At 48.9% G+C, this 26,195-nt stretch overlaps 1 protein-coding gene across 2 annotated transcripts in view; it reads right to left on the bottom strand.

Moving 5' to 3' along the window:
- Positions 1–14,165: 14,165 nt before the first annotated feature.
- The window catches only part of ALPL (alkaline phosphatase, biomineralization associated), a 54,425-nt gene continuing 42,395 nt past the window's right edge, over positions 14,166–26,195 (bottom strand). For both annotated transcript variants that reach the window (XM_035119891.2, XM_060276293.1), the window contains exons 7-12: positions 22,968–23,111; positions 21,661–21,730; positions 20,276–20,410; positions 19,250–19,441; positions 16,710–16,829; positions 14,166–15,614 (exon numbers count right to left, since the gene is read on the bottom strand). In XM_035119891.2, coding sequence (XP_034975782.1) covers positions 15,343–15,614; positions 16,710–16,829; positions 19,250–19,441; positions 20,276–20,410; positions 21,661–21,730; positions 22,968–23,111 — 933 coding nt within the window. In that variant the 3' untranslated portion in view covers positions 14,166–15,342. The remainder of the gene's footprint in view (positions 15,615–16,709; positions 16,830–19,249; positions 19,442–20,275; positions 20,411–21,660; positions 21,731–22,967; positions 23,112–26,195) is intronic.

The raw sequence follows: 26,195 nt of genomic DNA on the forward strand, positions 1-26,195 counted from the left end.
GTCCCCCCCACTCTCTCTGCCACTCCCCCCAAACAGAAAGCTGCTTCATGTCCTGCTGCCTGCCCGGCCAGTCTGGAACCCTCGCTGGGAGACCGCAAGAGCCACAAGGAATTCCATCCAGGGGCCAGGCTGTTTCAAAGATAGCTCAGCCGCCGGGAAGACCCGTCGTTCAGGGTGGCCTGTGGCACGGCGGAGAGGAAGGGGGGCCTCTGGGTAATGGGCCGCTGGAGTCCACAGCAAGCTGGCCAGGAGGAGGAGGAGAAGGTGTCCACAGAGACTTGCTTCCCAGCTGCACAGGGCTGGCTCACCAGAGAGATCTGTGGAAGTCATTTCTGAAACCGAGGAAGCAGGAAAGGAAGGCGTGGACATTAACAACTTGGCCTTGTGCCGTTCTGCTGTTGCGGTTGCTGTTTTAAATTAACTCCCTTTGTAACTCCAGAGGCATTAAAAGGAACATGAAAGGAGACACATACCCTCCACGTTAATAGAACCAGGGCTTTTTTCCCCCTCTTAAAAAACGTTCAGGGGTACTCTCATTTTCCTGTTGTTGTTGTTGTTGTTTAGTCGTTTAGTCGTGTCCGACTCTTCGTGACCCCATGGACCATAGCACGCCAGGCACTCCTGTCTTGCACTGCCTCCCGCAGTTTGGTCAAACTCATGTTCGTAGCTTCGAGAACACTGTCCAACCATCTTGTCCTCTGTCGTCCCCTTCTCCTAGTGCCCTCAATCTTTCCCAACATCAGGGTCTTTTCCAAGGATTCTTCTCTTCTCATGAGGTGGCCAAAGTATTGGAGCCTCAGCTTCACGATCTGTCCTTCCAGGGAGCACTCAGGGCTGATTTCCTTAAGAATGGATAGGTTTGATCTTCTTGCAGTCCATGGGACTCTCAAGAGTCTCCTCCAGCACCATAATTCAAAAGCATCAATTCTTCGGCGATCAGCCTTCTTTATGGTCCAGCTCTCACTTCCATACATCACTACTGGGAAAACCATAGCTTTAACTATACGGACCTTTGTCGGCAAGGTGATGTCTCTGCTTTTTAAGATGCTGTCTAGGGTTGTCATTGCTTTTCTCCCAAGAAGCAGGCGTCTTTTAATTTCGTGACTGCTGTCACCATCTGCAGTGATCAAGGAGCCCAAGAAAGTAAAATCTCTCACTGCCTCCATTTCTTCCCCTTCTATTTGCCAGGAGGTGATGGGACCAGTGGCCATGATCTTGGTTTTTTTGATGTTGAGCTTCAGACCATATTTTGCGCTCTCCTCTTTCACCCTCATTAAAAGGTTCTTTAATTCCTCCTCACTTTCTGCCATCAAGGTTGTGTCATCTGCATATCTGAGGTTGTTGATATTTCTTCCGGCAATCTTAATTCCGGCTTGGGATTCATCTAGTCCAGCCTTTCGCATGATGAATTCTGCATATAAGTTAAATAAGCAGGGAGACAATATACAACCTTGTCGTGCTCCTTTCCCAATTTTGAACCACTCAGTTGTTCCATATCCAGTTCTAACTGTAGCTTCTTGTCCCACATAGAGATTTCTCAGGAGACAGATGAGGTGATCAGGCACTCCCATTTCTTTAAGAACTTGCCATAGTTTGCTGTGGTCGACACTGTCAAAGGCTTTTGCATAGTCAATGAAGCAGAAGTAGACGTTTTTCTGGAACTCTCTAGCTTTCTCCATAATCCAGCGCATGTTTGCTATTTGGTCTCTGGTTCCTCTGCCCTTTCGAAATCCAGCTTGCACTTCTGGGAGTTCTCGGTCCACATACTGCCTAAGCCTGCCTTGTAGAATTTTAAGCATAACCTTGCTAGCGTGTGAAATGAGCGCAATTGTGCGGTAGTTGGAGCATTCTTTGGCACTGCCCTTCTTTGGAATTGGGATGTAGACTGATCTTCTCCAATCCTCTGGCCATTGCTGAGTTTTCCAAACTCTCATTTTCCTACTCATGTTGAAATCCTGCCCCCCCCCCCATGAGGCCAAACTTAGATCCACAAAATGTTTAGGGGTGTGCATACCCCTGCGTTCCCCCAGAAAAAAAGCACTGGACTCGCCTTGTTTTTGTAGTTTTTAAAGTCACTTTAAATGGTTTTTTTAAATACTGCGTACTAAGTGTTGCATTTTAATTGGTGCCAACCTGCCCTGCAATCTTAAGCTGGATAAGAAACTGACAATAGTAACATCAACATTCCTCTGATGAAAACAGGGACATCCTACCATACCCTACAACATTTCTCCGATGAAAATAAGGACGTCCTAAGGAAACAGCGACTCTATGTGGGACAAGAAGCTACAGTTAGAATTGGATATGGAACAACTGATTGGTTCAAAATTGGCAAAGGAGTACGACAAGGTTGTATATTGTCCCCCTGCTTATTTAACTTATATGCAGAATTCATCATGCGAAAGGCTGGACTAGATGAATCCCAAGCCGGAATTAAGATTGCCGGAAGAAATATCAACAACTTCAGATATGCAGATGACACAACCTTGATGGCAGAAAGTGAGGAAGAATTAAAGAACCTTTTAATGAGGGTGAAAGAGGAGAGCGCAAAATGTGGTCTGAAACTCAACATCAAAAAAACCAAGATCATGGCCACTGGTCCCATCACCTCCTGGCAAATAGAAGGGGAAGAAATGGAGGCAGTGAGAGATTTTACTTTCTTGGGCTCCTTGATCACTGCAGATGGTGACAGCAGTCACGAAATTAAAAGACGCCTGCTTCTTGGGAGAAAAGCAATGACAAAAAAGCAGAGACATCAACTTGCCTACAAAGGTCCGTATTGTAAGCTATGGTTTTCCCAGTAGTGATGTATGGAAGTGAGAGCTGGACCATAAAGAAGGCTGATCGCCGAAGAATGGATGCTTTTGAATTATGGTGCTGGGGGAGACTCTTGAGAGTCCCATGGACTGCAAGAAGATCAAACCTATCCATTCTGAAGGAAATCAGCCCTGAGTGCTCACTGGAAGGACAGATCCTGAAGCTGAGGCTCCAATACTTTGGCCACCTCATGAGAAGAGAAGACTCCATGGAAAAGACCCTGATGTTGGGAAAGATTGAGGGCACAAGGAGAAGGGGACGACAGAGGACGAGATGGTTGGACAGTGTTCTCGAAGCTACGAACATGAGTTTGACCAAACTGCGAGAGGCAGTGGAAGACAGGAGTGCCTGGCCATGGTCCATGGTCCATGGGGTTACGAAGAGTCGGACACGACTAAACGACTAAACAACAACAAGGAAACAGCGCCACGTGCATCCCTAAGGAAAAGCAGGGCATTCTGGGAGCAAATCAGAAACCAGGAGGGCTTCAGTAAATCCGGGGCTGTCCCGGGAAAATAGGGACACGTGGAAGGTCTGGATAGAGTTAGAATGCACCCCTAAAGGCAATCTAATCCAACCCTCTGCGATGCAGGAATCACAGCTAAAGAATCCCTGGCAAGATTATCCTCAACCTCTGTTGACAAACCTGCAACGAAGGAGAGCCCACTGCCTTGCAAGGGAGACCATTCCTCTGCCAAACAGCTCTTGCTGCCAGCATCTTCTTCCGGACGTTTAGTCGGAATCTCCTCTCTTGCCATTTGAATCCAGTTAGATGGTTCGCGTGAAGGTTTCTGAGCAGGGATGCGGAAGGAGACCTCTAAGAAGCGCCCCAAAGCTCGCCTGTTTCTAAGCACCCCTGGCAGCCCAGTCTGGCCTTGGCTGCACAGGTTGGGTGGGATTAAGACAGTGTTGCAGAGCAAGGTCTGTGAGAAGGGGTGACCTGGGGAGAATTCCAAGGGCCAGACAGAAAGGCCCTTAGGGCCACATTCATGGCTTTGGAGCTTAGGTTCTACAGACTCTGGGAGATGCCCACAACCACTGCACCACAGTGCCGAGGAGGATGTGTTACTGGGGGTTGGGCTAGATTGCCTTTGGGGGTCCCTTCCGACTACACAGTTCAATGCAGGACTATGCAGCTGCCCCATACGGGGATTGAACCTGCAACCTTGGCATTATCAACACCATGCTATAACCAACTGAGCTATCCAGGCTGAGATAATGATGAAGGATAAGATGGAGAGCCTGCTGGGATGCTTGAATACTCCGGGGGCTTTACTCTTGCCCAACCCCACCACTAAGCTGCTCTTTCTAAAATGCAAAGCACACGCTCCACTCTAGAGAGTTGGCCCCTGCCCCTATATAAGTGAAGGAACACTGCCCACCGCTCCCAGAGTTGAACCCACCACAGATCTTGAAGTCATGACCTTGTTAGCAAATCCCTCCCTTAAACTGGACTGACAGGAACAGAGAGGTTTCAGCTTTAAAAAAAAAAGTTCAGGCCTTGTACATAGCAGGGAGGCCCCCAGCCAAATATGCAGAAGAAAACTCCCTCAGAACTAAACAGCCACCCAGGGCACAGTGTTAATCTCTCATGCCACTCTGGCTGGTTGCTAAGCAACCCCTCTACCTGCCTGCCCCCATCTTGTCCAGCTGACTTAACCCTTGAGTTACAAACTTGAATGATCTCTGCTCTTGCCCTCCCAGTAGACCCAAGGCATAAGCATTCTGCTGCCACCGATTCAGCCTGCGTGCCACAGAATACCTGGCAAACATTTTGTATGCTTTGCTGCAGCTCATGCGTCTCTGCCGCTGGCGTACCACAGAGGCTTCGTCTCAATCAATCAGACTTTCTCTAGCCAAAGGAGGAGATTGATTTGAGCAGCAGGCGCTGCGATGTGCCACCAGGCACGTTTGCTTCCTGTCCCACCCCCTTCTCCCTAAGGCACCCGGCTGATGGGCCAGATTGATTGTATTAACTGGCAGGAAATTAATAGACTCACATGGCGAGCAGACAAAATGTCTGAAGCTGCTACTCCTGGGAAAATTGGGGGGAGGGGTCCAGCGGTGGAAGAGACAGGCAAGAACATCTGAAAACCCTTCAGCAATTTGCTGGTACATTTATTTCCCAGTCTCCTAATTAAAAATCAAAGCACTTAAGCCTGAAGGATGAACTGACCTAGAACAGTGTGTGTGCTCTCTCGAGGGAACCGGACTTTGTGCATTTCTCGTGCAGCTTTTCGTTGCAAGAGTCCCTCTTCTGAATGCTGGAAGATTCAGGGCGCTCAAACGGAAGGGCTTCTTTACTTGGCAAATTGTTAATCTACGGAACTCCCTCCCACAGGAGGCAGTGATGGCCACCAAGTTGGGTGGCTTTAAAAGAGGATCAGGCAAATTTGTGGAGAGGTCTTTCAAGGGGCTACCAGTCATGAGGGCTGTGCTCTGTCTCTACGGTCAGAGACTGAAATGCTTCTGAATGCCGGTTGCTAGAAACGGTTTGAGGGCCGAGGGCTTCGTGGGCTCTGAGATCTTTGGAGCACTTGGTGGGGACATGGGAGAGAGCCTTCTCAGTGGCTTCTCCTATACATCTTTGGAATCATCGCTTTGGAATCATTGCAATAATTCTTCAACTTCGTTGGATTGGTCATGTTGTGTGGATGCCTGATTATCGTCTTCCAAAGCAACTGCTCTATTCCAAACTTAAAAATGGAAAGTGTAATGCTGGTGGTCAACAAAAGAGGTTTAAAGACCCTCACAAGGCAAATCTTTAAAAATGTAGGATAAACACCAACAACTGGGAAACACTGGCCTGCAAGCGCTCCAACTGGCGAACAGCCTTTACCAAAGGTGTCCTGGGCTTTGAAGACACTCGAACTCAGGATGCAAGGGAGAAACGTGCAAAGAGGAAGGCACACTTGGCAAACCCTCACCGTGATCAACTCCCGCCCGGAAACCAATGTCCCCACTGTGGAAGGACGTGTGGATTCAGAACTGGCCTCCACAGTCACTGACAGACTCATTGTTAAAACCGTGTTTATGGAAGACAATCTTACTTGGCTATGAGTGGTTACCAAAGAAGAAGAAGAAAACACCTTTGGAACTCCCTGCCTAGAGGAGCTAGACTCTCCCTCAGGAGGTGGCGGCCTCTCCTTCCTTGGAGGTTTTTAAGCAGATGTTGGATGGCCATCTGCCATGGATGCTTCAGCTGAGATTCCCACATTGCAGAGGGTTGGACTAGATGACTCTTGGGGTCCCTTTCCAACTCTACAAATCTGCAATTCTATGACTGGCTCCTTCCTTGCTGTCCTTTCCACCAGAAGGTGAAGGTTTTCTTCTTCCAACAGGCTTTTGGAAACTGACTGCTATAGGGCTGGCGCTGTGCTGCTTTTATTGTAATTATCTGGTATGTTTTTAATAAATCTTGTATGTAGCTAGCTAGCTAGGTGATAGTTTTAATTCATTAACGTTAAATCGTTTTAAATGGGAACCCCCCCTCCCCATTTTTAGCTGTTCCTATTTTATCTGTACGTCTCTTTGAGTCACTATTGAGGTAGCAGGAAGTATATCAGAAATATATAATATAATACTGTAATTATAGTAATACTCTGGTTAGCCATTGTGAGAACAGGGAGGGACACAGGTGGCGCTGTGGGTTAAACCACAGAGCCTAGGGCTTGCCAATCAGAAGGTCGGCGGTTCGAATCCCCGCAACGGGGTGAGCTCCTGTTGCTCGGTCCCAGCTCCTGCCAACCTAACAGTTCGAAAGCACGTCAAAGTGCAAGTAGATAAATAGGAACCGCTACAGCGGGAAGGTAAAAAGCGTTTCCGTGTGCTGCTCTGGTTCACCAGAAGCGGCGTTGTCATGCTGGCCACATGACCTGGAAGCTATACGCCGGCTCCCTTGGCCAATAATGCGAGATGAGCGCGCAACCCCAGAGTCGGTCACGACTGGACCTAATGGTCAGGGGTCCCTTTACCTTTACCTATTTTATCTGTACGTCTCTTTGAGTCCCTATCGAGGTAGCAGGAAGGATATCAGAAATATATAATACTGTAATTATAGTAATACTCTGGTTAGCCATTGCGAGAACAGAGTGCTGGCTTGATGAAGCGGGGGCCCTGGACTCTCACAACAAAAAGGACACAACAGCTCTCAGTCACTTTTCTGAGCAACTATGTTCCCAAAGTCAGGTCTGTGGTTCTGGAACACCTGCATGATGTCGTCCCTGTTTCCTTCAAAACAGTCAGTTCTCCAGCTGTTCAAAAATAATTTTATTTCAAATTTTTTAAAAAAGTTATGCCAAAGGACAACAAGAAAATCAATCAACAGGGACTCTGATTTATAAAACACACACACAGCAGCAGCAGCAACAACTCTCTCTTTCAGCATGGTTTGATGCCAGCATCTCTGAAAATCCTTTGCTTTGGCAACAAGCGTTTAATTCCACAAGTGGGCACCAGCCAAGCTCGGATCTTCCTTCTGTCTGCAGGTGAAAGGGGGACAACTCTTTGTTCAGTCTACCTGGCCCCTGCAGGAGTGGCCAGGGGTGGCGACTGAAAGGAGGTTTCTCCCTGTTCAGTGACAAACATGCTCAGGCAATGCGTCTCCATTCGAGATGGGCAAATCTGAATCCACTTCCACTCCTCTCCGATCTTCTAAACCTCTCCGATCTTCAGTCCAGCCCTTCACATTTCCACATCAGTTTGCAGTTTGTTTGTTTTTAAAATCTCTTCCGCCTTTTAGTGCCAGCTCCCCCTAATGTAGATAGATCTCCACTTTCGTGTATTTAACATGTGTGGTTTCAACTTTACGTGGTTATTAAACGTGCTAAAGGAGAGTAGCTAAAAAGCTCCTTACGAGGTACATTTTCGCAGCACGAAAAGAGCTTTTAAGCTCTCCCCCATGCTTGCTGGACTGGTTAAGTGCTGGACTGTGTTTCTTGTGAGCTATTTTCCCTTTTTTAAAAGTGCTGCTTTGGCGATACACTATTTTGGCTGAGGGGCTTCTTAGTAGTGATGTCCTCCCTGTGGAAGCCCCCCCCCCCAAGATGTCAAGGAGATAAGTAACTAGACAACCTTTAGAAGACATCTGAAGGCAGCCCACTATCAGGAAATTTTTAATGTTTAATGTTTCCTTGTGTTTTTGAATATGCTGGAAGCTGCCTAGAGTGGCTGCGGCAAACCAGTCAGATGGGCAAGGTACAAACAATAAAAATATTATTATTATTTACATGCTATCCCTGGAATGTAACTGCCACAAAAGATGCGGCTTACCAGTATGCACATTTTCGCATGCAATTTTCTCTAAAACCCACCCTTTTGCAAAGCAGTTTCCCCAATGCCACGCATTTGCATACGTTATTATATGCAATTTAATCCACGCTTTGCCCTAGCACGTGCATTTTTGCACCCCGTGACTTGGCTGGAGGACCGCATTGCAAAATTCAGAGGCGGGCGGATTGCAAGGCTGGCTGTGCTTTCATTCGCACCTGGTTTTGGAAAGAGAAAATTAGGTAGGTTTGGACTTTAAGTGTGAACTATTCTCCTGCGTCCTTCCATCCCCAGCTGCCTCCCTCCCCCACCCCAACTGGTGTTCTAATAGGCAAAACTAGACTGAACTGATATAAACACGTAAGACAGGCCTGAGGAGGAGCCTGTGTCCCTCCAAATTGTGTTGGACTCCCAACAGCCTCAGTCCTGGCAGCAACTGGTAGCATTCAGTGGCAGATTTTATTTAGACACATACCCTCCAACATTTTTCTGATGAAAATAGGGATGTCCTAATCCAGGCACGTCCAACAGGTAGCTTGTGATCTACTGGTAGATCACTGGACATCTGTGGTAGATCACTGGTTCCCCCTGTTAGTGGGGCCAGCGACAAAGGGCCGCATTCCAGGCAGTCAAGGACTTGCTCGTCTCGAACTCGGTCTTAGCACACTTCGACGAGAGGCTGCCAGTGGTGCTGGCATGCGACGCCTCTCCCTATGGCATCGGCGCTGTCCTGGGACACCAACTCCCGGATGGAAGAGAGGTGCCGGTGGCATACTTCTCCCAGACGCTTGCTGCAGCCGAACGAAACTACTCACAGATTGACAAGGAGGGTCTGGCAATCGTGAAGGGCGTAAAAAAATTCCATGATTTCTTGTACGGGCGGCCCTTTACCATAGTGACTGACCACAAGCCGTTGCTTGGCCTGTTTGCCCCTGAGAAGCAGACCCCCCAAGTGTTGTCTCCACGTGTCCTCAGGTGGTCAATTTTCCTTGCCGGCTACCAGTATGCACTAATCCACCGCCCTGGGAAGGCGATGGGCCACGCAGACGCCCTCAGCAGGCTACCACTACCAGAAACAGGCCCCGACCCAGCGCCTGCGCAAGAGGTTATGACCCTGGAGCTGCTTCCCGACCGACCCATTCAGGCACAAGAAGTTGCGCACCATTCCACAAAAGATAGGGTCATCTCCCGGGTCCTGGACTGGGTGTGGCGAGGATGGCCCAGCAGCAGCCCCGGGCCAGAATTCGCTGGCTACACAAACCGCAAACATGAACTGTCGGCCCACAAGGGGTGCCTGTTATGGGGAAGCAGGGTTGTTGTTCCCCAGCCCCTCCGCAAAAGGGTCCTCACAGCCCTACACGAGACACACCCAGGGGTAGTGAGGATGAAGGCCCTTGCCAGGAGTTATGTGTGGTGGCCGGGGATTGACAGAGAGATAGAGGCCTGGGTCCAACACTGCCAGACCTGCCAAGAATCCCGCCCGGATCCCCCAAGGGCCCCAGTCCAGCCCTGGGAGTCCGCCCGACATCCATGGTCACGCTTGCACGTGGACTTCGCTGGCCCCTTCCAGGGAAAAACATTCTTCATAGTGGTGGATTCCTACACCAAATGGCTGGAGGTCGCACTGGTACCATCCACTTCTACGGCGGCAGCCATCCGGGTACTACGTAAGCTGTTTGCGACCCACGGGCTCCCTGACACCCTCGTCTCGGACAATGGAACCGCATTCACGTCAGAGGAGTTCCAGACCTTCACAGCGCAGAACGCCATCCGCCACATCCGCTCAGCACCATTCCACCCTGCCACCAATGGCCAAGCGGAGCGCATGGTGCGGACCACCAAGGACAGCCTCCGCCGCATGACACAAGGGGACTGGGAATACCGCCTTGCCGCATTTCTTCTAGCACAGCACAGCACCCCAAGCACAACGACGGGCCGGAGCCCAGCTGAATTACTAATGGGCCGGCGCCTTGCAACTAGACTGGACCGACTTCACCCCGACAGAGCTCAGGATGAGGTAGTGGTGGGGAAAGGCAGGAACCCCCGGACATTTGTGGCCCAGGACCCAGTGTATGCAAAGAATTTTGGGGCAGGCCCAGCATGGGTACCCGCCACAGTCACCAAGGTGACCGGTCCCGTGTCGTACGAGGTGCTAACGGAAGGGGGGCAATGTTGGCGCCGCCACTGCGACCAGCTACGACGACGATTCCCAGGAGGAACCCGGGAGGAGAGCGGGACAGAGGGGTCCCAAGGGGACAGCAGGGCAGTGAGGCCTGTAGAGCGAGAGGGGTGGGCAGGGGAAGCAGAAGCAGTAGGCACAGAGGGGCGCCCCGAGGCTGGAAGGACACCGGAACCAGAGCTACAACCTAGTGGTTCAGTGGCGCCAGACCAGACAGCCCTGGCACAGCCAGCAGCCTCGGAACACGAGCCAGAACCAGAACCCCTGACCAAGGAACACCCCAGGCCACAACGCACACGGAGGCGGCCAGCAGACCTTGGGGACTACGAATGCAACTTCCCGGGCAGGACTGGAACTTAGAGGGGAGGGGTGTTATGTACTGAGCTGAATCCTAGAACAATAGGATTCAGAATCAGCGGGAGCTATCCAATCCAACTCCAGGTGGAAGTGAATCCGCAACCTGATTGGTCTGCTGGAGCAGCCAATCAGGCGGCTGGCAGAAGTGAATCTGCTACCTGATTGGCCTGTAGGAGCAGCCAATCAGGCTGCAGGCAGAAGTCAATCCATAATATAATTGGCCCACAGGTGTAGCCCTGAAGTAGCCAATCACGCAAGGCCCATTGTGTAAATAATGTATATAAGCAGATGGTTTGGGGAAAAGAGCGATTCGTCTTCTCTTCTCCTCCTTGATGACTATGAGCTGAATAAAGAGCATGAAATTCACTCTTGACTCCGAGTATATTTCACCCCCCAAAGAAGCTCAACAACTTTGGCTTCCCTAAAAAAAAAGCTCAACATTTTTGCCTTGCACCCCCAAAAAGCAGGGATTTCCTCCTCCGTCAAACAAGCTCAACATCTTTGACCTGAACCCCTAAAAATGGTCCCTCCTCCTTCCTAAAAGAAGCTCAAAAACTTTGACCTGAACCCTCCAAAACAGGGCTTTCCTCCCTTGAAAAAAGCCCCCCCAAAACAGGGTTTTCCTCCCTTGAAAAAAGCTTAACAACTTTGACCTGAATCCCCCAAAAGGGGGTAGATCACTGCCAGTTTTTAACTCTGTGAGTAGTCTCTTGGGAGTTGGCCACGCCTGACCTAATCCATAATAACTGCCTTGCCCCAGCCACTCTGGGAAGCTTCCAACATATAGAAAAACATAATACATAAAGATTTTTTTTAATAAAAAAACTTCCCTATACAGGGCTGCCTTCAGATGTCTTCTAAAGGTTGTCTAGTGACTTACCCCCTTGGCTCGGAGGTCGCATAACTCCATACCCTCCAACATTTCTCCAATGAAAAGCGGGACATTCTGGGATCAAATCAGGAACTGGGGTGGCTTCTGTAAGTCTGGGACTGTCCCTGGAAAAGAGGGGCACTTGGAGGGTCTAAGCCCACCTTGGCAAGCCAGTCTGGGTCCCTCCCCACCCTGCCCCTGCAGTCGTGCCACTCACTGGTACATGAAGTGCATCAATATGGGCAAGGGGGCAGCCGTGGGGATGGGACTATTTTTCTGTAGCACCAAAATGTTCCAGGCCAGCCATATCATCACCTGCCACCCCCACCCCTCAAAGCCATTGGCACTCCCTAGAACTTGGTGGTGATGAAGCCTGCAAATTATGCATAATACAAAAAAGGGGCTTTTTTGTTTTGGCCTGAACTTGCTTCCAACCAGTTACAGGTAGGTAGCCGTGTTGGTCTGAGTCGAAACAAAATAAAAAAAAATTCCTTCAGTAGCACCTTAAAGACCAACTAAGTTTTTATTTTGGTATGAGCTTTCGTGTGCATGCACACTTTGCTTCCAACCAAACGTTGAGCCGCCCCTAAGTTCAAGTATTATGAGGAACAGGGAATAATTCGTTCTGGTTAATTAGAATTGGGCTGTAGGCCCAGCTCGAGGCATTCTGCTGCCTGAGAGAAGGGACAAGATGGCGCCACTTTGAACGGACAGAAGCTGACTTAGGCAACTGGCTTTCAGTTGACTGGTTTGGGACCCACGGCTGGGTCGCTGGCTGGTCAAAGGCAGGTGTCACAACAGCACAGCCACCATGCAAATATGCAGGGAACAATGAATAAATGTGCCCCCAAAGGAGTGCTTGGGTTGAAGGTGGGTCGCTTGGAGACTACTGAACTAGGCTGATAACTAGGCTGAACTAGGAAATCAGGGAGCTGCCTTTTACAGAGTCAGACCATGGGCCCAACCGGGTGATTGGCAGCAGTGCGTCGCCAGGGTTTTCTCCCAGCCCTACCCAGGGGTGCCACTGGCGATTGAACCAGGGACCTTCTGCTTGCAAGGCAGATACCCTACCACTGAACTACAGCCTTTCCCCAATCCTCTCCTGGAGCTGATTTTAAGGAGAGATGGAGATTCTGCTAGTGCTCATCCCTTGCGCTGGATTCTGCCCGCTGTCCACTGAGGCAGCAGGCTATTTGGGGTGGCCAGGAGAGGGTGCTCAGTATACACAGCTCTGTCCTCCAGCAGATGTGGAAGGGGGTGGCTGTGTGTGCGTGAGCACATGCATGCATGCAGGGGCTTAGAAAGCCAGGGTCTGCTGCCTTCAGCATCTGCCACCTGAGGCACTGTCTCCTCTTTTTGCACAATGGCAGGGCCGGGCCTGCATACATGGCACTGCCTTTAACCTCCTTGAGCCGCCAGAGGAGTCTTGAGCTAATGGTTGACTCTGTGATTGCTCCAGTGGTACGGAGCAAGCCCAGAGTTTGAATCTGAGTGTCACGGTCCGGTCGGCAGGCAATCGAAGCCCTGACTGAGGACGTCAGGACCAGAGGCAGGAACAGGTGCAGGGCTGAGGGTCCAGCAGCAGGCAGTCACAGGGTCAAGGAGCAAGGCAGAGGTGAAGGTCTGGGAGTCAAGGATCAAGGCGTCGGCAAGGCAAAGGTCCAAGGGTCGAGGATCAAGGCGTCGGCAAGGCAAGGGTCCAAGGGTTGAGGATCAAGGCGTCGGCAAGGCAAGGGTCCAAGGGTCGAGGATCAAGGCATCGGCAAGGCAAGGGTCCAAGGAGCGAGAGGCCAGAGGCAACCAGGCAGGGATAGCGTTGCTGTGGCAAAGAGCTGAAGGGAAATGCTGAGCTTTTATCCCTCCCAGCTCCTGCCACCAGGTGCAGTGAGGTATCAAGTGGCCTCACCTGAGTGGCCACTCCTTGCTTCTCCAGCACAAACTGAGGCAGTCCTGCAAAGCACTACAGGCCCCAGAGCCTGACTCCTGCCCATACTCCTGACACTGAGCCTCCTCTGGGGACTTGCTTTGCAGCACCTTTGTTTGGCATCTGCGTGTGGATGATGCAAAGCCATTCGAAAAAGGGTTTCGAAGGCTGCGGGGTTTGTGATGCAGGCTGCTGGCTTAAGACACCCTCCAGCTGCCTCCCTGCATTGCAGTTCCAGCAACTATCTAATTCCCTCCAGGGACTAAGTTGGAGAAGCAAAGGCGGTGGAACTTTCTTTGTTGCTCACACAAAGATCAAGGCTGTCCCTTGTGCGCCATGCAGATGTTGCAGGGTTTGCCGCCGCCCTATCAGCCCTAACCGCTGGCTGGAGGCTAACAACATCTGGAGGGCTAAAGATGCTTCCCCAGAACTGAAACAGGTCGGAAGGGATTGCGCATGGCTGGCTAACGTTGCAAGCTGTGTGCAGATATAGAACCAGAGAGGAGAGCCAGCCCTTTCCCCAGCCCCAGCACCACAGCACAACACATGAGCATGGCTCGCGCCACATCAAGCAGAGCCCCTCATCCTCTCAGCACCACTTGAAAAAACAAAAACTTTGGAGTTTGTTTCTTTAAACATACAATCAAAAGTTCGCTCGTTGCCTTAAACAAAAGCGTAGGATTTCAAACGCTGCAGAACTTGTAATATTACAACCAATGACTGCTTTAAAACACACCCACCCCACCTGGTTTATCATTCCGGCATGATTTTGTTGGGTGGATACATGTGACCAGTGCTTTTTTTTTTCTTAAAAAATGTTTAGGGGCACTCTCATTTTCCTACTCATATTGAAATACTGCCCCTCCATGAGGCCAAACTTAGATTCACAAAATGTTTAGGGGTGTGCATACCCCCGTATCCCCCCATTAAAAAAAACACTGCATGTGACCAAATCAAGCTGTATGCCCCCCGTTGGGTTATTTGTTTGTTTGTTTTTGTTTTTTGTTTTGTTAACTGTTTTACTTCATACACACCCACACCCCAAAAGGGCTCCCAGAGCAATTTACAAAAAGCACTAATAAAATACGTGTGAAAAGAAGAAAGGGGGACTGAGACAGAGGAGGGGGGAAACAAACTAGTCGCAGAAGTCCTTGGAATGAAGGAATGGAAAGAGGTTCAAGGAGAGGGGGGCCCCAAAAGTCTCCCAGCTGAGCCAAAGGAGAGTCCTGGTGTGGCCCACTGTCTCTCTTTCTGCTATGTAGTCGGATGGAATCAGCTGCACGATGGCCCCACAGAATCATCGTTGGGAAAGAGGAACAACAAAGTTTGGAGGCCTGTGGGGTAGGGGAACCATAACCCTCTGCTTCTTTGAACTTAAATTTCATGGCAGGTTTTGAGCTGGTTGATTGGCGGAAGAACCTCCCACTGCTCACAGTATAAATCAGGAAAAATGGACTGAGAAGGAAGTTTGTTTGTTTGTTTATCTTTTAGGGGTGCTTGGCTTTCCAAAAAGAAGGAAGGTGACAAGCCTTTAAGACAGCAGGTGGTTAAAACGTTCTGGTGAAGTAAGAGACACTTCAGCAAAGAGAAGGAAAAAACGAAAAACTCAGAGCATGCCCTTCCCATGCAACGGAGCCCTACGGCTTCCTTATCTTCTCGAGGAAGTTTCCGGAGAAAACAACTTGGAATGTCAGGTTGGCATTGCTCCTAGAACATCCAAAACAAACAGTGATGTTTGACCCAGTGCCCCGGTGCCTTCGAGCCTGGAATGGAAATTCCTAGCAGTTGGTCAGTCGCAGCAAAGAGGTGCGCTCCGTCGCTGAAACCTGAACCCCATTTCCAGAGGCAGGTTGGACGTAGGAAGTGGAGTCCCGGAGGCTGTGCGGTCGGGCTCAACCAGCAGAGGAGCGCTCCGAAGGCAAGCCTTTAGAACAGCAGCCTGAGCAGAGCGAGGGAGAAGAGCATCGGGGTGGCGGCGAGGGATCCAGACGGGCTCCTTGGGGGCGCTCCGGAGCGGCAGTGGCCCGTGTTCTCGCCAATGCAGGCGGCGTAGGCCATGACGTGGGGTATGTAATTCTGCTCATGGACTCCGTGGAGGAGGTGCGCCATGGGCCCCTTGGCGAAGATGGCCACGTCTTCCCCTCCATGCGTCTCCATGCGCATGGGGACGGCGGACTGAGCCTGGTAGTTGGCATCCGCTAGAGTGGGGGGCGGGGAAATGGAGGAAAGACTTATCAGGGTGCATTTGGTGGGATGTGATCCATGAGAGGCAGTCAAGTACAACATACCTTGTAATGCTAGAGAAGACATGCGAAGGGATGTTTGGTCCAGCCACTCGAAACTTCCTGTTCCTCCTGGCTGGAGCATCCTTCCTTTTGCATGTGATAGAAGGTGGGCGTGACCTTACCTGTCCAGGTAACACAGCACCCCTTCCTATCTTTTGACCCCTTCCACCATTTAACCAGCTTCTAGCTAGGACTGCTCTGCTAGCTCTCAACTAGCAGCAGCACTGGGATTATTCCCCCATATGGGGTAGATCCACATGCACATATTTGTAACTAAGTCTGCCTTCAGGAATCCAACTGTGAACTGATGTGAGTAAACTTCTTTTACTGACTTTGAATAAGATTGTCGTGTCTTTATTCTTTTAAGAGGGATTCAAGGGAGTTTACAATGAACTTTCAATTCAATCTGAGACAGACTGCATTGTGTAATAGTGAGAGGCTCACACGAGCCTGCAACCAGCTATCTGCTGTGCATATAAAAAAGGAGAATGTAACTCTGCTACATAAAGGAGCTTCTCTTTATTACAGTTACAGTGGTACCTCTACTTACGAATAACTCTACTTACGAATTTTTCTACTTACGAATGGAGCTCCGTCCGCCATCTTGGATGCGGTTTAGATAGGATTTTTTCTACTTACGAATTTTTAGATAGGGTTGCTTCAACTTACGAATTTTTTCTCCCAATGCATTCTTATGGGATTCGACTTACAATTTTTTTTGACTTACAAATGTGCGTTCGGAACGCATTAAATTCGTAAGTAGAGGTACCACTGTATTAGACTTCTTAGCTGCTTTGCACAAGGAAAAAGTCTCTAAGCGACTTAGCGGTACGAAACACAACCTGATAGAACCAGTGCAGAGTTAGAACCCGTCTTAAAACTTAGAGCACTGCCCCCCCGCCCCCGCTTAGAATTACCACCACCGTTATGGCAGAGTAGAAGTGGAGGGAGGGGGGTGTAGGCAGGGGTGACTGGGGTGGGGGTGTCCCCTATAGGCCTGGAACTCACTGAAGTTCACTGTGGACACATTCTCTCTCTCTCCATCAATGACTCTGTACCCGGGTCCATTCCCATAGAGGATGGAAGTGAAAGGTTTCTTGTCCACGTCACTCTGCATCGGGGCCAGACCTAAGTTAAGGGGAAAAGAAGAAATGAAGCACTAGGCAGACCTTATGCACTCACTAAAATATTTATCACCATCATCATCATTATTGTTATTATCATCGTCATCATAGTTTAACAAATGTGAATTTGTCAAATCCTATTTTTTAAAGTCACCCAGGGTGGTGGCCGTCGCTACCTGTGATCTGTCATGGATGCTTTAGTTGAGATCCCTGCATCGCAGGGGGTTGGACTAGACGGGGGTTCCTTCCACCTCTACGATTCTATGATTCTACCTCCTGTGGGAAGGAGTTCCGCAGTTTAACTATGTGCTTGCTTGCATGAAGAAGGACTTTCTTTCCTGAATCCTCCCAACGTTCAGCTTCATTGAACGCCCATGAGATCCAGTGCTAGAGGAGAGGGAGAAAAGCTTTTCCCTGTTCACTTTCTCCAGGTCATGTAGGGCTTTAAAGGTCAGCACCAAACTTTGAATTGTGCTCGGAAATTTACTGTGCGCCAGTGAAGATCCTTTGAGACCGAGGTTATATGGTCCGCTCCCAGTCACGAGTCTAGCTGCCACATTCTGGATTAGTTGTAGTTTCCGAGTCACCTTCAAAGGTAGCCCCACGTAGAGCGCATTGCTGGTACAGCCAGAGCATGTACCACTCTGATGAGACAGTTTGTGGGCAACAATTAACCGTTCTGTGCTGAATTTCATTGCACGCAGCAGTGTTTGCATTCCTCTGCAGTTTGGCTTCTGCCAAAAAGTTATTAGTTTTGCTGTCTTCTGTGGCAAGAGTATGTAACGTCCTCAATTTATGTAATTAATTAGATAAATTACATTGTTATTACATTATTCCACACCATTTATTTCAATGCAAAGGAAACAATGTAAATGGGGCAAAACAATGTAATCCATTTTGTATTGTTTGCAGACTGAAAGCAACAGCAGCGGCAGGGAACGCCTACCGTACTTCATTTCTGCTACATTGGTTTCTGTAAGTGAACCTCGGTAATTTCCACTCCTGTTTCTGATTTCATGTGAATTTTCTGACATCCCTGATAATCAGCAGGGGCCCTGTTTTGTTGCAGGAAAGCTGAATGAATCTGAAGTGTGCATGAAGTAATTTAAAACAAAAAACAAAAAACACCATGCCTGCCTACTAGAAGTTTGTAACTCTGCTCTGGGAAATATTCCAAAACACTGTAAACGTTAACCACAAATGTTTCTTTGAAAATTAGAGTGGAGAATGCTCCGGCAAACCCCCAGGGGGTGCATCTGTAATTATCTTTACAGAGAATAAGTATGTGGACAGACCCACAACACCCACATAGGACACCTATGTGGGTCGGTCATCTCCAAGAACAAGGCTGGTTGATGTGAAAGCAGAAGGATGTCTGGAGAGCACCTGAAACTCTTTGCTGTGTCCGGAATTTCCTGGACATAGCTGGGAATCGGCCGTCGGAAACAGTGCCCGGGTGTCAGAGGCCAGGCTGAGGAGGAATGGTGGGGACCGCTCCCCCTTCTCCTGAACCTTCCTGAGAACAGGAGGACAGTATAGATTTAGAACAGTGGTTTGCAGAAGGGCATAGCTCAGAGGCTGCAGAGGGGAAATATTGGGATAGGAACAGCAGGAAGAAGAAGTGCCAGGGGAGAGGCAGCTGAAAGACTCAGTGTCTTTGGGAAGCATTCCTGATCCCACCCCCTCTCCCAGGACCAGGCGGGCATTGTGAGTAGTAGAACAGAAAGCTCAGAGGCAGAAAGCACAGATCAGCCGAAGCAGGGATGACATAGAATAGGAGAGACAGAGGGGGTGGGACTTTACTCGGAGCGACGCCATTATATAAGGGAGACTGCATTCCTTCTTCTCCCTCTGTGAACATTGAATAAATTACTTGGTAAGACCTCTTCTTGTTTATCTGCTTCTTGGCTGCTACCGTGGGAAGGGTAGGATTCCCTGAAGCCTGACACTGGGTGAAAATCATTGAAATGTCTGGGAAAATCCGGACATATGGCAACCCACGTCGGCAGTGTTGTTTTGGGTGATTTTCCTTAAAAATAGCTCAAAAACTTCTTTCTTAGATTTTTTTTGGGGGGGGCTCGAGAACGTTGGGCAAAAATTTAAGAAAGCTCAACAACTTTGGCCACCTGAGGCAAAGCAGGTGCCTTCCCCTCCATTCCAATGACAGAAACTGACCAGCTTGGTAGCTGAATCATACTTCGGCACTGCATCTTTCTCTATATTAAAACAACAACAAACAACTCCACATTTTCTAGCTGCAATGAAGTGGAAAAAGACGGTGGGAACAGGGGGGGATATGAAAAGACTACTGCGACTCTTAAATGTCAAGAATGGCCACTCCGGGCGATTGCAAACTGCGACCATAGGGCATGTTTAACCTCTCATCTACGCCATGGATGTCAGCTTGTGTGTGTGTCAACATACCAAAAATGGGATTGCCACGGGGCGTATACCCTCCAAAAGTGAAGACGTGGGAATGGTCTGCAGTAACCACGGTCAGGGTATCCTCAGAAGAGGTCATGATATCAGCCCGGCCAATTGCCCGATCCATCTCCACAGCTTCATGCAAAGCCTGCTTTGCTTTTCCCTCGTGGTGTCCATGGTCAATCCTGCCTCCTGCGGAAGGAATTATTAGAATCAGGAAACTGTAAGGGGCGCCCCAATTGTCCTCTAGTCCCAACCCCTACAATGCAGGGATTGCAGCTGAAGAATCCCTGGCAGATGGCCATCCAATCTCTGCTTAAATATCTCCAGCGAAGGAGAGCCCACCAACACTCAAATATTATCATTATTATCATCATTGCTAAAATTGAATTTGTACTCTGCCCTTCAGAATTTGGATTCTGAAATTCCCAGGGCAGTACATAACAATATGTTAGGATACACAAATTCATACAAACATCTTCCATAAAACAAGCAATATAAAACAAATATAAGAAAATGAGCCACCAGAAACCAAAATCAGAGACAACCAGTTCTTAACCTGTTTCATATGTTGTTGTTTTACCGCCAACAGACCACGGTCAGAATCCAGTTTGTTTCAACCATGGTTTGGTGTTATGTGTGAACTTGGCCACGGTTTGCTTGGCAACCCCACCCCAGACGCTCACCGAGCTACAAAGGCACGAGGGCAAGAGCAGCTGGAAAGCAAACCATACTTTGAAGAAGCAAACCATGGTTTGTTTGTCTGTGGGGCAACTCATGGCTTGCTAAACCAACGATGGCTTAAAAGAAACCACGGTGTTGTGTTGTATATGAACCAGGGGTTTCTTTATTCCTTTGGTGCTTTAAGAACATAAGAAGGGCCTGCTGGATCAGGCCAATGGCCCATCTAGTTCCAGAGTTCTGCTGTTATCCTCCACAATTGCTGCGTAACTGGCCTTTGAATCAGCACGCAGGAAAGACGCCCCCCCCTCCCTTGCCTTCTCCACACCTTCTTCCTCCTTTCACCTTCTACTAGAAGGAAGAACCCAAGAGGGTTCTTCTGGAGGATTTTGAGGGCCACCTCCACCATTTCCGTCAGGGAAGGGTCTGTCTCGTTGTTCCTGTTCAGCTCGTACACCAGGTCAATTGGCTCAAAGAGGCCTGCGGACGAAAGCCAGAGATGTGAGTGACAGCCTCGTTAACGCTCATGCTCCATTCGAGTCCTTGATCTCACTTAAATACAGTAATGTTTTTGTCTGTGTATTACATGTTTGCATTTCTCCACAACGCTGGCATAGCATGCAGCCGTCCTAGTCAGGGCCGGCTCTAACGTTGGGCAGAGTCAGCTGGCTGCTTCAGGTAGCAGGTGCTAAGGGTGTTTGAGGCACACATGTTGCCTAATATAATTTTTTATTAAATTTGTATACCACCCTTCATCTGTGGATCTCAGGGTGATTCACATCATAAAAAAACACACAAGACATAATAAAAATAAGAACGAAAACAGACCAATAATCTCCCCTTCCCACAACACATGTAAAAGGGCATTGGCTGTTAATCAGCCAAAGGCCTGGTTGAAGAGGAACGTTTTTGCCTGGCCCCTAAAAGTGTATAATGAAGGTGCCAGGTGAGCTTCCTTGGGGAGAGCATTCCACAGACGGGGAGCCACTGCAGAGAAGGCCCTGTTCTCGTGTTGCCACCCTCTGGACCTCTCGAGGAGGAGGCACCTCAGAAGATGATCTCAGGGTCTGGGTAGGTTAATATGGGGTGAGGAAGTCTCTGAGGTATTGCAGTCCTGAGCCGTTTAAGGGCTTATAGGTAAAAACCAGCACTTTGAATTGGGTCCAGAAACTAATTGGCAGCCAATACGATACGCTCAAACTGCCTTGCCATGGCGTGCAACCCAGCCGCCAAATTCTGCACCAGCTGAAGTTTCTGAGCCATCTTCAGAGGCAGCCCCATGTATTGCAGTAATCTAACCTAGGACACATAGAGACAACAGTAGTTAGGTTGTCTCTGTCCAGATAGGAGTGCAGCTGGGCCACCAGCCCAAGCTGATGGAAGGCACTCGGGGCCACTGAGGCCACCTGAGCCTCTAGCGACAGCAAAGAATCCAGGAGGACCCCCAAGCTACATATCCGCTCCTTCAGAGGAAGTGTAACTCCCTCAAGAGCAGGCAACCTCCCATCTACTTGGCCTAGGGAACCACCACTAAGACTGCCTCTGTCTTATCTGGATTGAGCTCCAGTTTGTTGGCTCTCATCCAGTCCAATACTGAGGCAAGGCAAGGGTCCAGCACTTCCATTGCCTCGCCTGCAGATGTAAAGGATAAATAGAGCTGAGTGCCATCAGCCTATTGCTGACAACATATTCCAAACTTCTGGATCAGCCTTCATGAACTAGAAACTCACCCATTAAATAGTCCACCTTGTTCAGGTCAAGCTTCATCAGTTCCATCCGATTCCACACATAAAAGGCGTTCTGGGGGAAGAGAGAGAGAGAGAGAGAGAGAGAGAGAGAGAGAGAGAGAGAGAGAGAGAGAATCAATTTGCCATAGAGGAGCACCTTTGGTGGTGGGGTGCGTTGATGAGGTGCAATAGCAGTACCACCTCCAAGGGGTTGTCTGGATCAGGCCCCTCTCATCAAGGCCACTGTGCTTGTTTTCATGACTCTAGTAGAGTGTGAGGATGACCAAGGATCATTGACAAGGAGGATAACTGGGACCAAACAGATCCCCAACTGGGATTGTCATCATTGTTTTGGGTTTGGGGGGATCAGTCTGGGTGATGCCCCCAGTCCTTTCCAGTTCTTGGGGTCCTATAAAAGGTAAAAAAGGTGAAGGACCCCTGGACTGTTAAGTCCAGTCAAAGGCAACTATGGCGTTGCGGCACTCAAATCTTGCTTTTCAGGCCGAGGGAGCCGGCGTTTGTCCACAGAGAGCTTTCTGGGTCATGTGGTCAGCATGACCAAACTGCTTCTGGTGCAACAGAACACCGTGACGGAAACCAGAGCAAACGGAAATGCCATTTACCTTCCTGCCACAGTGGTGACTATTTATCTACTCGCACTGGCATGCTTTCGAAATGCTAGGTTGGCAGGAGCTGGGACAGAGCAACAGGAGCTCACCCCGTCACAGGGATTTGAACTGCCGACCTTCTGATTGGCGAGCCCAAGAGGCTCAGTGGTTTAGATCACAGCGCCACCTGCACCCCATGGGGTCCTATACCCAGTGAAGGTTAGGATCTAAGAGAGGATTCTGTTGCTGAACCGGTTGGACAGGTTTCTTTGTAAGACATTGACCTTAGCTGGCCATATAAGTGCCCTCATCAACATCCCAAAAGAATGAGCCAGGCTACAAGAGCTATAACTGAGGGATGGTTCCCTCCAGGCTCATGAACCCCACTCTCCTTGCTGCTAGGTAGGAGAACAAGACCCAGAGACCTGCTTGCTCTGTGCTGGACCCAAACCGGTGACTGATGGAGACGCAAGATCTGTTGGGGTGTCAATGCCGTGAGCATCTCATGCTCAGGTAGGATATTTGTGTGAATCAAACCGTATATTCTAAAGACACCGCAGCCTCTGCCAACCTTCATCCCGAGGAAATCAAACTCTGGGAAAGCCCCTGGCTGCCCGGAGACTGGGGTGGGGTGGAACATCATTACGGTCATAATCGCCACCCCAGACTTCACCGGGAGGGTTGCAAAAATGTCCCAATTACCTTATCCTTTGGTTTTGTCTTCCTCCATGCCTCAATGAGGTTCCTGCCATCCAGCCGAGTCCCCCTGAACTTCTCCTCGTTCGGATATTCCACATCGCTGGTGTTCTTGGGGAACATGTACTTCCGACCCCCTCCCATAATCACCTGAGCAGGAGGCAAGGAAAGGAGTCTGTTTCTACATGGCATGCAATTTTTCCAGGCAACTGCCCCCACTCCTTGATCCCATGAACTCACCCCAGTGCCCCCTACCCAACCCTGCAAAAAGCATTATCCGGAATAGCAGTTTGTGCAACCCACAGAGGAAAAGAGTAGCACTGTGAAATTCAAAATGGTAACAATTAATGACACATTTATTCAAAATCCAATTACAGTCGTACCTCAGCTCCCGAACGTCTTGGGAATTGAACGTTCCGGCTCCCGAACAATCGGAAACCGGAAGCAATTGTTCTGGTTTTCAAACGTTCTTTTGGAAGCCAAACGTTCTGATGGGGCTTCCGTGGCTTCTGGTTGGCTGCAGGAGCTTCCTGCAGCCAATCAGAAGCCGCGCTTTGGAAGTCAAACGCTTCAGAAGTCGAACGGATTTCCGGAACTATGGATTCTGTTCGATTTCTGAGATACGACTGTACAGCTTTTTTTAGTTTTGACATAACAGATGAACTTGATCCAGCGAGAGCAGCTTTTCAAAGTCTGGCGGTCATTTATACCTCCATTACGCCCCTTTCCTCTTACCAACCCCCCACTGCCCCCCAAGGGGTTGTACCACTCGCTTTGGGAACCACTGGTTTAGATCGTTAGGCATTTTCAGAGCTCCAAGAAGTGTTGGCACTCAAGAAAGCTAGAGGCATTAAAAAAAATTTTAAGTGTATTTATATCTCGCCTTTCCGTAATCATACAGAAAGCAACCTAAGCTAGTCACTACTTTGTCTGAGCTCTGTGCAGCCCTGGCCATTCTGGGATAAATAACGAAAATGGATTGATTTCAATTTCATCTCATTTCAAATGAAGAGACTTTTCAAGTACAGTGGTGCCTCGCTTAACGAATGCCCTGCTTAACGAAATTTCCGCTTAACGAAAGGTTTTTTCTAGCGGAGGTTGCCTCACTAGACGAATGCGTTTTACAAAAAATTCGTCTAGCGAATCGCGGTTTCCCATAGGAATGCATTGAAATTCAATTAATGCGTTCCTATGGGCAAAAAAAAATTCAAAAAAATTCAATGCATTCCTATGGGATTTGCTAGACGAATTTTTCGCTATAAGAAAAGACCCGTGGAACGAATTAAATTCATCTAGCGAGGCACCACTGTATGTGACTACTGCTGCCCGGACACTATTAGCCCACAGATGGAAACAAGGCACAGTCCATACCAGAGAAGAATGGCAGATTAAACTGATGGACTATGCAGTAATGGCAAAGATGACCGTAAGAATTACTGTAGGAATCAGGAAGACCAAAGTTTCAATAAAGAATGGGGTAAATATATAATTTACCTAAAAACCATTGTAAACAATTAAAATTACCAGAATGACGCTAGCAGTTAAATGTTGGACTATGGTTTTATGGCAGATTAAATAGAATTGGATTAACAGAGAAGATGCAGGAGGAAAAAGTTAACATAAGGACCCTCAAAGGGGAGGGGGGAAGTCCAAGGGAACTTATGGAAATTCTTTTATTTGTTTGCTTGATGATTATTTGAAAATTTGAAAAATTAATTTTTTTATAAAAAAGAAAGAAAAAGAAACCACACACACACACACACACACACACACACACACACACAAACAGAAATGGAAATGGAAAAGAGATCCTAGAGGGCATTACTCTGGCCTGCATTAATGGATCACCAATGCATGGGCAATGCCTACCATATTTTGAAAGATAGACTTGGGAAATTGCACATGGACTGGCAAGTATGGCTCGTTGCCTCCTCTTCCCCCTCCCCCTCTGCTCCAAAAAGCAGAAAAGAAAAGCATAGGCAGATTTAATAATTTAATTAAATGCAAATTCTCGTGGCACAATTTACATAGGATACAGAAGTCATTTTTCCTTAGTTGATGGTGATTGTTGTTATCTGCACAAAGTATATACAATTCAGATTATAAATGCTCCTGGACTTCTTTAAAGGGGCATCTTTTTGTCCCACTCCGATCTCTCTATATATATTCCGTATATACACACACATACCAAACACCCCAACAACCCTGCAAAGTAGGTTTGGCTAAGCATAGAAGAACACATCGCTGATAACTGTGGGGAGGGGCTGTGGTTTTCGTTTGTGATTATGCCACGCAGTGCTTTTTTTTCTGGGAAAAGGGTACTCTCATTTTCCTACTCATCTTGAAATCTTGCCCCTCAGTGAGGCCAAACTTAGATTCACAAATTGTTTAGGGGTATGTGTCCCCCTGCGCGCCCCCCCCCCCCAGAAAAAAAGCACGGATGCTATGTATTTTTTGTGGCATATAAATTCAATAAATAACAATAAAGTAATCTGTGATTCTTTTGCATATACTTCCCCCCCCCCTTGACACAATAGGTTATTCAGTTCCATATCACAGTATCGCTTCGATTGAAAAGATTTTGAGAGCAGCTTGCAAAGATTGAGGCTGCACTCGCAAGGGGACGATGTGTTCGCTTGTCTCCTTTCTCAGCTGAGAAAAAGATACCAGTGGCTGAGCCAAGGCCATCCTGCCTCCCGACTGGGCACGGCTTTGGTGCAGCAGGGCTACAGGCCAGTGGTGAGACACGTACTTCTCAGCCAGGAAAGCCTCAGTTACAGAGCAGGTAAAACAAGAAGAGGTAAAGGACCCCTGGATGGTTAAGTCCAGTCAAAGGCGACTATGGGGCTGCGGCACTCATCTCGCTTTCAGGCAGAGGGAGCCGGCGTTTGTCCACAGACAGCTTTCTGGGTCATGCGGCCAGCATGACTAAACTGCTTCTGGCGCAACGGGGCACTGTGATGGAAACCAGAGCCCACAGAAACACCATTTAGCTTCCCGCCACAGCGGTACCTATTTATCTACTTGCACTGGTGTGCTTTCGAACTGCTTGGCAGGAGCTGGGACAGAGCAACAGAGGAGCTCTCTCCGTCACGGGGATTTGAACCGCCCACCTTCTGATCGGCAAGCCCAAGAGGCTCGGTGGTTGAGACCACAGCGCCAAAGCAGGCTGGCTGGAAGTGCCGCTTCTCTGCCCAAGACCCTGCAGAGCTGCTGCCGGCCAGAGCAGCAGGT

The sequence above is a fragment of the Zootoca vivipara genome, chromosome 6 (genome assembly GCF_963506605.1).
Source record: "Zootoca vivipara chromosome 6, rZooViv1.1, whole genome shotgun sequence".
NCBI classification, from domain to species: domain Eukaryota; kingdom Metazoa; phylum Chordata; class Lepidosauria; order Squamata; family Lacertidae; genus Zootoca; species Zootoca vivipara.